We start from the raw sequence: 13,794 nt of genomic DNA on the forward strand, positions 1-13,794 counted from the left end.
TTGAAGCATTACTGATGGCTCTTTATACCAGTTCTAATCCATGTGTGTCCAAAGTAGAAGGCACCTTGTAAATGGTTATTCCATAGTTCCCCAAGTTGCAATTTCATTGACATGTCTATTTCCCTGTTTTCATTACATCCCAAAGCTGTTCATTACTTTCTCTAGAAATGTCAACATAGTCAAGTATCAGGTCCACCATCTTACTTTAGCTTGGGCCTCCATAACATATGGCCTGTGGGCTACTTGCGACCTGCCAAAGGATTTTGGGCAACCTGGGAAAAATGTAGGGTTGAAACTGCACACTCTTCTGTTTGTCGTGTGACCCATCGCAACCAACCATCTATCTCTAATCTAACCTTTCTGCTGCCCAAAGTTTAGCCTATTTTAATTTTGGCCTCTACGTACTGCCAAGTTGTGCATGTCTACTGTATCTGCTGCCACCACTCTTTTGTTTTCTTGTTGTTTAGTCATTTTCAGTCATGTCCAACTCTTTGTGACCCCCATTGGGTCACAATTGGCAAAGATACTAGAGTGGTTTGTCATTTCCTTCTCTAACTCATTTTACAGAAGAGGACACTGAGGCAATCAGGGTTAAGTGAATTTCCCAAGATCACATAGCTAGTAAGTATCTGAGGCTGGATATGAATCTGGGTCTTCTTGATCCCAGGTCGAGGGCTCTATCCACTGTGCCACCTAGCTGCCTAACATGTTACAAATTTATCAGCCTTTTCTTGCTTGAAAGAATCAAAAACAAGTTTTTCCAACCATACCCTTATTCCATTTTTTGAGAGTGTTTCAGAAGTAAATTATACATTTAATTCTTTGAAACTCGGATAGCCCTTTAATAGGATAATATTCAATACTTTCATAAGGTTTGCAAGGTACCTTGCATATGTTATGTCATTTGATCCACACAACAACTCTGATGTAGATGCTGTTTATTTTTCTCCATTTTACAAATGGTAAAACCAAAGATGAGAAGAATGAAGTGACTTGAGCTAGAGTCTGAGGCAGGATTTGAACTCACATCATGCTGAATTCAAGTCCAACAACATATAACTCAGCTTCAATCCTTCTTTGGTTATTGCAAATAACACTCTCCAGGGAAGCAGCTTCTAGCTCCCATTCCATATGGAAACCTTGATTTTCTGGTCTAAATGATTCATTTTATGATCTGAGTTGTGTCTAGATGCCCCAGAATTTCAACCATCACAGCAGCTGTCAGCAAAAAATATCAATCAAAAAAAATTTTTTTTTGCCTTGACATTCATTATTGTCAAACCAGTTGTACAAGTATACATAGTCAATGACTGGTAAATTCTTGCCCAACAGAAGGCCTTAAAAGAAAGGATTCAAGGAATATATAAGGTGGTTTATATGCTTTCCATAAGCAAATCTGAAATATCACATTCGGTACAAGTTACTGCCTTGACTATTTCTTCATCACCACCACCCCACCCCACCCCACCCCACCCCACCTCCAGGAAATGAAGCATTAGGTAAGTTGAAAATGGATGCCTTGGATTCTTAGAAGAGGTCCAAGGCACCTGCCACCTATAGTGCCTGTGTTTGAAGAACACTGGTCTTTATTGCATTTATTTCTTTGTCATTGTAGGAGCTGAACCAAAACAACTGCTTGTTCTTTTAATGACTAATTTGTTATAGCCAACATTAATTAGGCACCTACTATGCACAGGGTATATTGTAATCAATACAAAACGAATAAACCAGCACTGTGAAAGGATGTTAGAAAATCACTGTAGCAGATTCCATTGACAAGTTTTGTCCTATTTGCCCAACTTCTTTGGGTCCCATAGGAAATGGTTTCCAATTCTCTTACCAGCCCACTCAGCTGTTACCTGAGGAAACAAAGCCCCGGCTTTATGATAGTTAGGAAGACAAGCTCCAAGGATTTATTAATTTTGCTTCTCTTTCTCTCTAATAGAGAAGTAAGAAAGAAGAAAAGACTTCAGAAGAATGAGATGACAGGATCCAAACTAAATGAAATGGCTCTTCGTCCTTCAGAAATTCCAGATGTGAATGCTCAGGTAGAAGGTGAATCCAGACTTGTTCTTAGAGCAGAAACAAAGAAGAGCCCCAAAAGAGCTCTAACCCCCTCAAAGATGGCCAAGGAAATGAATGGGGCCTTGGAGTCTGATGGTTTGAAACCTGTATAATAGTGGCCGTCCAACTCTTGGTACTTATTAGTGATTGCATCAGGATTGCTCCTGTTGGCAAATCAATAAAGAATAATATCACTGCTGTTCACCAGACACAAAGGAAAAAAACACAATTTATATCGATGGGGTAAATGTTGTTTAACAATTCTATAGATTTGCACATGGGTAATATGCCAATTTATAAGATTCACTAAAAACTGTGGTGATTCCACTTTGCAATTTAACTTTTTTTTTTTTTAATAAATCCATATTATAGAATTGTGTATTTGGAATTCCTAAGGAATTATCACATCTTAAAACAAGAAAACTATTTAAAGGAAATGTGCACTTCTGAGTGTTACTTTTTTATATTTGTTTTAAATGAAGATATGTTTACTTTGTAAACACAGACTAAAAAATATAACATTCATTTGTTTTGGCTGACCTTGCAGTAATGTTCTAGACTCATTCAGTTGAAAATATTTCATATTCAAGTGTATGAAGGCTATGTAGACATATGTTGAGTGATATTAATTTTAATCTCAATATTTGTTTTAATTATTTTATTGCATTATTATAAGAATAATGATTTCAGTAATATATCATTAAATGTTTTATTTTGATATTAATTAATCATTTTTCTCTTGATATTTTTTTTCCCAGCAGACTCTTTTTTCTTGAGAAAATTAGTCTACCAGGAAAATTTTTAACCCCAGTTCTCCCTCAAAAAGTGCAAAAATAAATATAAAATTAGAAGAACTTATTTGGTAGATCAGACAATTGATTCCATGAAACAAAGAAGTGAGAAAAACAGTTCTGGGCATTGAAGTGTAAAATTTGCCCAGACGTAAACCACTGCATACAATATAATCTAGTAAACACATTCAGCTCTCATCCCTGCACATGTTTGGAAGGCATGAAAGTGGGTAAACATGTCTCTGCTCTGCAGAACTCTTTAAAAACAAAGCCATTTTTCTTTAGTTGCTCTCAAGCTGTCAGATCCAAAGCCAGTTCTGGTTTGTGTAAAGATCGTGTTATTCTCATTGTTACATATGCACATTTCAAGAAGAACTAGATCCATCCAGGCCCAAAGGCCTCTGATATTAAGGCTCTCATATATTTTTATCGTATAAACACACTAGATGTTTTAAAAGAATTTTACATCCTGGAATTTCAAGGCAGTTGGCAGTTCATAATCGAAGGCTGTCTATTGTGGCTTTTCTGATTTTTTTTTTAATTAACATCAACTCTTGACTATTTAGCAAGTTTAAAAATGATACAAGTGACATCAGCCTCTCCACTAAGGGAGCCCTGAGCATGTGCCAAGCTCTCAGGACTGTATGTACTGTATTCCTTCTGAAAAGTACTATAAAATGGCATTTTGTATTATGGCTACTGAAGACAAGTAACACTTGAGTTAAATGCCATGGAGAGTTGGTCCCAATCAAAGGCACAACTCCCCTTTTCATGCTAGCAGATGCAGGCTCCAATTATGTTCAAGGCTCTGAAGCTGAATTAAACAGCTTTGCCACACTTTCCAGAAAAGGGAATAGCAGTAACTAGGCCTTCTGAGGCACAAATCCAAATGATAATTAAGGAGAGAAATAAGAGAGTGCATTTGAAGTGCAATAAATATGGCACCAGAGATATTCTTAGCAACAAACATTTTATATTTGTTTCATCTTCATTCTAAAAATGTTGACTTTTATAATATCTTTTATTGGTTTGTTTATTCTTTCTCTGCTTAGAAAGTAGGCTTTGGCACCATTCTATCCTGTCTCCTCCAAACTGTGGCTCCTCAATTACTTGGCCCACAATTGTTAAGCCTTCTGATAAAGAATAGGATTTGTTCAATGTTGGAGTTTTCCAGGGAGGCAGCCAATATCACTGATTTTAGGAGTCTCAGGACCTGACTGTGCTACTCCTACTTGTCTGACCCTCACTGCACCTCTATTTTCTTATCTGTAAAATGAGGTTGGACTAAATTTCCTCCTAAACTCGTTCCATGATCTTATGAAGTTTTATTGAATGGGTTTTTTTTCTGAGATTCTTGTTAGACTAAAGAATAAAAGCAAATGTTTTAAAAAGATTGAAAATCTGGTCCCTAAGATTAAAAACTTATTCAGAGGACTACACATTGACAATATGAAATCCATTTTTTAAAATAATACTAATATGATAGACTTTGGAAATCTTGTGCATTGACCCTTTCCGTCATTATTGTCGTTATTGGACATTTCCATCACCTTCCATAATTATTTAATTAATAATTAGGTCAAGATCTTCAATTTTATTATTCAATAATCTTAGAAAAAAATTAAATGCAAATACCCCACCCTCCTAGGAAGTCAGTCTGGAGCACTGATTATTGTGCAAACAAATTTTCTCATTATATGGCATCATTTGAAATTTAAGGAATATTGGGCTATTAATGGGTACTCAAAAATTAATTGAAAGGATTGAGAAGGAAGGAAATTAAGGAATCCTCTACACACATGATTTATCACAGATGTTTACTTTGATGTTTTTTTAATTCATGGGAAAAATTTTCGACTCTCAATTTGGGGAGCCACATACATCTTTACTGATGATAACAGCCTAGTTGGATCTTAATGAAATGAAAACTTCCCTCCAAATCTAAAACTTGGCTGTTTTATCTTCCTAAGTGTTAATGCACACTTCTGGTATAATAAAAATTCTTAGTGAATACATTTCTTAGTAAAAAGATAACTCTAAAGTATATTTCCTTTTTTTTTTCACCTTTTCAATGCATACTTTTTCCTTTCTGAAAAACACAAACTAATAGCTACCCAACTTCCAAGTTAACCCACTGCAAAGAGTGGGCACTGTGCCTGGAGCAGCCTTGAAGATCATAGACATTTTGTTTTTGTTGTTGTTGATGCTAGTGGAAACAGTAACAACCAAAGTAACATTTCAAGTGATGTAGTTATGCGTGCCTTTGATAGCATTAAGGAAGTAAAAAAAAAAATATATATATATATGTATATGTATATATATGGAAAGACTATTTAGAGCACCTTGACCTTTAAGCAGCAAATATTTCAGTAAAATGAAGTGTGTTTATGGAAGGAGGCTGGAAACAGTTGTAAATTTCCTACACAACTTTTTTGATACCTCTTCGGCCCCTTTCTTTATTTCTTCTGACTATATTAACTTCAGAGAATATTATTATCCTTGTTTGAGATTCTATGGAGTTGTGGAAAAATACCTGATCTAGAAGGGAAAGAAGCCCATCTTTTTCATTCTTCTGTAATCATCCCATATCTTTTGCCCCTCTCCTTACTTTAAAGTACATCTAGGACATTTGTAGTAATGTTTGGTTCAAGAGGCAAAAGCAGACTAATCATAGTCAAATAAAGAATAATGGAAACACGAGGGAAAATGACAATCAGAAGCCTCTGTTGGCTAGACCCAATTGTCTCCTGGAGAACTGCATGTCAGGATCATTTAGGGTTCACAATGGGCCACCACTGCAAGGGCAGACAGCCCTGAGAAATAGCCAGCGAGAGAGCCATTCTTCAGAGACCATGGATGCAAACCTGATAATGAGGCACTTCATTCATCACATCCTTCTGCTCTAATTACTCAGGTGAAAAGGAAATACTTCATGTAAGGGGGGAAATGGGACAAAGCAAAAACACTTGTTTTGTAAACACAAAGAATACTTTTATTCTAATGATTCTGTTCTGGCCTATTGCAAACATATATGTCATAAACTGCATTTTCAAAAGTTCCTTCTCTTGATTTATGCTAAAAAGCCCTTACTCCATTGAGGCTTTAAGTACCGTGGATAGATTTTTTTTTCATTATCTTAAAACAGTTGGAGAATATAATTTTGCTTCAAAATTTCATAGCTTTCATTCCTAGCTTTGAGCTTCAACTGAAATGAAAAATTTTCATTCTTTGTATAATACATGTTCTCTATCCGTTATATAGCGCCAGTATCGTTATGTGTATAATTAGCTTCCTGCTAGCATCAAACTGATTTTTATTTTTGTTTTTGTTTTTGCTGGTCCCAATTATTTATTTCTAGCATAATTAAAGTATGGTGTAGCAAGGTAGTTTTGAATTTTGGAATGAAAGAATTCAGTTCAAACTCTTAACTCTGATACTAGGTATGTGACCTTGGGCAAGTCACTTAACCTCATTGAGCTTCAGTTACATCCTCCATAAAATAAGGGGGTTGAATTAGGGGATCTTAGGGTCCATTTGAACTGTAAACCCAAGATCCTCTGGCTATGGTATTGAAATAGTATTTTTCCAACCTCAGCAATCTTTTCAGTAGCCAACACTTGGAGGAGCCTGAACTCATTCACTGGGAATTGAATCAGAGAAGCATCACTTAAATATTTCAGGGCAAGTAAGAGTTAATTTATAGGTTTGTTTAATCACCATTAACACTTACTAAAAGCTATGAAAAATTTTTTGGACAGTGTGTGTGTGTGTGTGTGTGTGTGTGCACGCGCTCAGGAATGGTTAACAACATGAGTAAAAACACATTACTAACTTAAAATTATGTTGTTTAAAATCAGCATGATTTAAAACAAGCCCACTCCCAAAATATAGTCAAAGATGAAGTAGAAGGAAAGTGAGAAGTTGAAGAAAATATTAATTTGTTGTCAGAACTAAAATGGGTAACTGAAGCTTGTGAAAAGTGGTTAAAAGACGAAAGGAAGAAGGTTCCCTGGAGAAAAGTCTGAGGGCTTCAGTTCAGTTTTTCATATTTTGAGACCAAATTCAGTAGGTTGAGTTGTTTTTTTGTTTTCCCTATCCACAATCTTTGTGATCTTGGTGATTTCATATCCAATTGCTTCATATAACCTACTTTTTTAAAAATTCACCATTTTTTTCATTTTAATTCAAAATGTATGCTGCTAAACCATAGTATATATGTTTATTATGTATTAAATACACACACACACATATATATAATATATATATATATACAGATGGAAGCTTCAGCAGCTCATGATTTCCAAAGCGGTAAAGAAATATCAGTAAAATCTATGCACTAAAAGAACATCAAATTCTTATTACACTTATCACATGCGCAGGCAGAGAGTATAATAAACTAGTCTGCAGCAGCTGTAAATTTCTGAGGATTTATCTAACCACAAATACATTGAAATGGGGAAATGGGGCTATATTAAACTGCAAGATGGTGCTGGAGCTTTGCCATTCTTGCAACATCCTGTCATTAATTTATGATGACAGGTCTGGCAAACTGAAACCCCCAATACACTTGCGACAGACTGTTATGCTGTAGCTACTGTCGAGCTCTGCAGTCTCACAGAATTCAGGGAGAGGGTTCCAAATGTGAGGATTTGGTTCTTAAATTAAGATACAAAACACCTAATGACCAATAGTCTTATGTGCCAGCTCATAAATAGTAAAGTTCAATTTGTGAAAAGGATAGTAAACTGAGGCACTGAAGCAGCTCCTTCCTCTTGGATAGACACTGTAATCTTGTACCATTTCCTGAAGTTGGAAAATCCTGGATCAATCAATAATGCAGCCTATCACATGTTTGTAAAAGGTCCCCCCCTACCTGGACCTGTCCCTCCCCTCCTTTTTTGACTCATTGTACTGAATTTCTCTGCTGGAAGGTTTTAAAACAAATTCCCAGTTGACCAGACATACAAACAAGTCCTTCCTCATCAGTGTGCCTTGATCATTCAAAAATTAGGATTTCATGAACATCAAGTGTCCATTACATGCAACGAGAGTCAGCATGTCATTATAGATAGAATGATGGACTTGTTAGCAAGAAAGATCAGAGTTCAAATTCTGCCTTGGACACTAGCTATGTGACCATAGGCAAGTCATGTGACTTGTCTGAGTTTTATGCAGCTCAATAAGTTAGTGATGGGTTGCTATCTATATTGGTAAAGGAATTTCGCACACCAATGAAATCACAGGTCTTTGATGTACTAATATCATAGTTTACTACTATATTACATGCTGGGGAAATACAGAGAAATCATAGGCAAAAGACTAAGCTTCTGGGGGGTAATAAGACATCTCCTACAACTCAGAACATAAATGTCTAAGAAATTAAGGAATTTTGATATCAGATAATGAAGAGGTTACTTCTAGCTTGAGGGAAGTGGCATTGATCTGGGCCTTGAAGGATTGGTAGGATGTCAATAGGAAGGAAATGAGAGGGTGTTTTAGGCAAAAAAGAACAGTATGCAGGGAACATGCAGGACACCAATCTAGTGGGAGCGTAAAGTATGAAAGGAAGAGTAGTCTAAGACAGAATGTAGCTGGAGCCAGACTGTAGATTGACTTCAGTGCCAGATTTGTGCATTATTCAATTAGCCAATGTTGAGCAAAAGTTGGAATGAATGAGACCACAAAAGATACACAAGGGCCAAGATCAGAGCTTCCGAGAACGGTTAATGTTAGAGGGGCAAGAGAAGCAAGAGATTGTAGTATCATTAATAAATTGCTCTGGTGAGGGTAAAGTACTATAATGCCATGAACCAAAAAGGACAGCAGCAAGAAAAAAGCAGTTGAGACAGGGAGCATACCAATGAAGCCCTACTGCAGCCTCAGAAATCCATTGTAGAGTCTTGACTTTATTTGGAAATACCTTCAGTAACTGCATTAAACCAATAATAATTTAAAAAAAAAAACTTAGAACAGGGGTGGGGAACTTGTGGCCTTTTAGGTCCTTGAGTGCGGCTTTTTGACTGAGTCCAAGTTTTATAGAACAAATCCTTTTATTAAGGGGATTTATTTTGTGAAGTTTGGATTCAATCAAAGGGCCGCACTTCAGGATCTGGAGGGCCACATGTGGCCTCAAAGCTGCAGATTCCCCACTCCTGATGTAGACCATTTCTCCATCATAATGAAAAGAAAATAGAATAATACTTTATTCTAACTTACTGCTTCCTGTTTGGTGTTGTCCCGAGTGCTTCAGAATTGGCCTAGACAATCTAAGGCCCCTTCAAGCTCCAGATTCTATGAGTAAGTAACATCACCCAAGAAAGAACTGATATGCCCAAGATATGGAAACTAGGGACCAGATCCTTCTTCTTGAATTCTATTCCCCAACCATCTGTTTAGGCGACATTTACACCTAAGTGAGACACATAGCCCTGACCCAACTTATCAACAAGGCCTGGAACTGCGCTGACAAATCATATTGACTTCTTCAGCTTCACACATCTGACTATACTCAGAGCATACGAGCAGGACCTAAAGTCTTTAGAAAAAGGGGATTGCAGGAGACAATGCAATGTAAAGATAGGTGGCGTGGTGCAGTGGATAGCAGCAGCACATTGGACTTGAAGTCAGATGAAATTGAGTTCAAATCCTGCTTCAGACACTTTTAAGCTGAGTGACCCCTGAGGAAGTCATTTCTCTCTAGGCCTCAGTTTCCTCAGTGGTAAAATGAAGGGTTTGGGACTTGGTTACTTCTAACGTCCCTTCCGGCCCTATATCAATGATGCTATGAATTGTTTTGCCAGGTGATTCCAAAGCCTTGCCAAATGATAGATGTGTATGTATTTGACAGTTCCATTTCAATTAGGTCATTTATAATATTGACAATGATGGCCCTATCTTTTTTTGTTGTTCCCTTCAACAGAAAAGTTTATGGCATCAGAGCATCAGTTATTTTATTCTGTAACATGCATATGATAATTGGACTATTATGTTGACGAAGGCAAAATATTTTAGCTTGAAAAACTGGAGGCAGTGTGGTTCAGTAGGAGCCCTGGCTCTGCAGTCGAAGGTTGTTACTGTGTAACAACTCTTCATGACCCTGTTTGGGGTTTTCTTGGCAAAGATACTGAAGTAGTTTTGCTGTTTCCTTCTCCAGCTCATTTTACAGATGAAGAGACTGAGGCAAACTGGGTTAAGTGACTTGCCCAGGGTCCCACAGCTACTAAATGTCTGGGGTCAGATTTGAACTCAGGTCCAGGGCTGGTACTTTACCTAGCTGCAGTCAAAGGAGCCATGTTCAAATCTTGACTCTGACACTACCAGCATAACTGGGAAATTGTTTAATGACTTTGGGACTGCACTTGTTCTATAAAATGAAAGGTTTGCATTAGATGGCCTCTGAGGGCCCTTCCAGCCCTGGATCTACAGTCCCACTTGTTTTAACACAATAATACTTTATGTTTTGATAGTGCTTTTTTGAGCACTTTTTTGAAAGCACTTCAACGTGAAATACCACATTTGATCCTCACTGAATTGGCAGAAGTCAATAATATCTTATTTAGTTATGTTGACGTCAAGCAATCAATCAACAAGTGTTTATTGAGTGCCTACTGTGTGTCAAGCAATGTGCTGTACACTGAAGATACAAATACCAAAATGAGACAGGCCCCAACCTCAAGGAGTTCATATTCACAAAAGAGTAAATACAAGATATGTATAGAACAAATACATGACAAATACACAGTGATTGGCAACAGGATGGGGAGGGGGTGGTGCTGACAACCAAATCAGAAAGGGGATGTAAAAGAAGGTGAGCTGAGCCTTGAAGGGCATTAGGGATTCCAGGAGACAGAGGTGAAGAGGGACAGAATTCCAGGCAGAGGAGACAGGCAGAAGATGGAATGTTTTGTATAGGGAACAGCAAGCATTCCACTTTGAGTACACGAAGGGGAATCATAGTCTGGAGATAGACTGTGAAGGGTTTTAAATGCCAACAGAAGAGTTTGTATTTGGTCCAAAAGTCAGTTTAGAGCCACTTGAAGCTTTTCAAGCAGGAGCATGATACAATCTAAACTAAACTTTAGGAATATCGAATTGGTAGCTGTGTGAAAAACAGTCTGGACAGGGGAGAGCCTGAATTCAGGGAAACCAATCAGAAGGCTATTCCAATAGACCAAGAGAGTTCGTGAAGTCCTGCACTATATTGGTGGCCATGTGAGTGGAATGAAGGGACCAGATACCAGAGATGCTGAGGAGGTGGAGTCAAGACTTTCACAGATGAGGACAATGAAGTTCATAGAGGTTAATTGTAGATGTCACACTATTAAGTAAGGCAAAGCTAGTATGAGGACTCTGGTTTAGCTGCCAATCCAGCATATTTTCTGAGATTCACTTCCTTCATGAATGGCATAATAAAAACTAAAATATCCATCATGTGTTTAAGGGATGCCTATAAAATGAGAGAAAGGGTACTTAGTTTCTTTATAATTATACTTCAGAGCCACCTATTAAAAGGATGCCCACATATTTATTACAGCTCAATATTTGAATTCATAATAAAAGAGATGTGGTAGTTTTCATTACAGGATCTTAATATTTACTTACAGGTTAAATATTTATTTTGAACAACAATTTGGCCTCGGGTCAAAATTAAGACCATGCACAAATCTAAAAATCAGTATAGTTTAAAGAGCCTCCCACAGGGGATTTTTCCCAAGTCATAGTGAGAGTCAATAGACTCATGATTGGGAAATGCTTCCCACATGTAGGGAAAGCATTTCTAAAGTGGCCTACATATTGTTCAAATAATAAAATATAGTAAGTCTTTTACTGGTGGGCAGCTAATTCTCATTTGGTGGGAAACCTCCATTTCCTAGCTTAGCCATTCAACCCTGAAAGCATGAGTGTCCATTTTATGAATATGAATTTCCCTTAACAAATCAGAAATAATGAAGTCTGTATGGGGCTTAAAATGGAGGGATAATTTTTGTGGCACCACTGCCCTGTTGAGTCCATCAGTTATTCAGAGAGTATTTATTGAGTACTCTTGATGTGATTAGAATGATTCCTCTCAAGCTAGTAGAATGTAAACTCCTTAAAGGCAGGGCCTTCTTCTTCTTCTTCTTCTTTTTTTTAATTTTGTCTTTATAACCCCTTCAGTTAACACAGTGCCTAATATGTAGTAGAAATCCAATAAATGCTTGTTGAATTATTTGAATCTTGAATTCTCACAAAGTTGGCTCCTTTACCTTGTAAGATTGTGGGAAACCCACATCAGGAATTATATTGTGTCAAAGGTCACAGACAACCAATAGAGACAGGCACCCTCTGAGAGTACTACTGCTCACGTTACTTTACCGTTCATTACCATATGCCCCTTTTTTCTTTTCTCTTTTTCTAATTGTCTCCTTTTTCTCCTACTCTCTCACTCACTCTTTTACCCACTCTTTAATTTGTTATTAATTTCCAATTTGTTGTTAGCTTTTAGTGTCATCCAGTGTTGAAGACATTACTGACCAAAGTTATTCAAAAAACCCATTTCTCTTATGTGTCTCTGATCCCAGCAAAAGAATCTTCTGTATAGATGGAATCAACAAGTGGAGTGTAGGTGTAGATGTGATTCTATGAACACACCTAACTTGTACCCTTAAAACATTCTAAATGCTGTATTATTTATCCAAAACATTGTACTAAAAGGTAGGGGCTATTGTCTTTGATTGTCTTCATTTTTGTTATTTAAGAGGCAAATCATCTACCAGATTAAAACAGATTTGCATAACATTTTGCATGTCCATTGATCTGAGGATAAACTCCCTGAAAAGCCTTCCAAATATCTGTATATTTGAACATCAAGTTAAACTGTAAATTTGATATGCTGATCATTATTTTCCTTTTCAGTTTCCATAGTTTTCCAGGGAGATGGCAAGAGTTGAAATAACATCTCAAAAGTCCCCTGATTCCCAAACAAAAAACCATCCTAACCCAGTTGTTAAAATATGGAGGCATCCCATTTTAAAGACTGAGGAGGCTTTATGTCATGTATTTTCATGCCATTAAGTGGTTCCAATCATTTTCATCACCTGCTATCTTTATCATCTAAAAATATTCTAAAAAGGTTTTGTCAGCTTCAAACAACTCTTTGTTCAACAAGCAAAATACAGCATACAGCTTGAGCAGTGTTTATGTGAAGTGTCTCAGAAACACCGGAAACCTCCAGGCCAGAAGTGTACCAAGCCATTGGCAGAAGTGAATGACTTGAGTTGAGAGAGGTAGCTCTGTTTCATTTGACAGAGGCTCAGTTCAGGAAAATTACCCTCATTTTCATGACATTTCGACTACACTTAGATCTTTTATGTGGAGCTGAGAAGAAGCTTTACTTGAACATTTTTAATCTTTTTTTTTCTTCATTCACTTTCAACTTTTTTCCTCATAATTCTTCTTGGGGATTAGAGTGATGTCTCAGGGATGGTGGAAATCTACTCTCAACCCATTGACTTCTTTTGAACTAAGGACACGATAGGGGCAACCTCAGAGTGATACTGGGTATATCTACATAGCATAAGGTGAATTGGAGTTTGGGCAGTGATCTAGTTATTTCAGTCACTATACACAGAGAAGCCATTTCATCCAGGTCAATAAATAAATCCATTTAATCACCTGCTCTTGCCATCTACGTTATTCATACTAAGCAAGAAGTTGTCTGCTCTCTGCTTTCTTTTGTGCTCTGTAGACACGGTCATAATGTGCTGTTTCTCCTAAATGAGATTCTATCTCCCTCTTAAGGGACTGCAAGGTATAGTGGATAGGGCAATAGACTTGGAGTCAAGATTTCCTGGGTTCAAATTCTCCCTCAGAGCTTATTAAATGACTCTTGGGAATTCACTTAACCCTTCTGCTTCAATTTTTGCATCTGTAAAAGGGGGGGGTTAGACTCATTGACTTC

The 13,794-nt window shown here is 37.2% G+C and overlaps 1 protein-coding gene and 1 long non-coding RNA gene across 6 annotated transcripts in view; one reads left to right on the forward strand and one right to left on the reverse strand.

The window, feature by feature from the left end:
- AHI1 (Abelson helper integration site 1) overlaps window positions 1–2,659 on the forward strand; it is a 250,985-nt gene extending 248,326 nt beyond the window's left edge. For 4 of the 5 annotated variants that reach the window (XM_027850706.1, XM_027850707.1, XM_027850708.1 and 1 more), the window contains one exon: window positions 1,946–2,659. In XM_027850706.1, coding sequence (XP_027706507.1) covers window positions 1,946–2,177 — 232 coding nt within the window. In that variant the 3' untranslated portion in view covers window positions 2,178–2,659. The remainder of the gene's footprint in view (window positions 1–1,945) is intronic. The other variant, XM_027850710.1, reaches the window with a different exon arrangement.
- Window positions 1–13,794, reverse strand: part of LOC114034891 — a 205,095-nt gene that overhangs the window by 125,872 nt on the left and 65,429 nt on the right. The gene's annotated exons all lie outside the window — the stretch shown is intronic.

Source organism: Vombatus ursinus, unplaced genomic scaffold (assembly GCF_900497805.2).
Source record: "Vombatus ursinus unplaced genomic scaffold, bare-nosed wombat genome assembly UNPS02009132.1, whole genome shotgun sequence".
NCBI classification, from domain to species: domain Eukaryota; kingdom Metazoa; phylum Chordata; class Mammalia; order Diprotodontia; family Vombatidae; genus Vombatus; species Vombatus ursinus.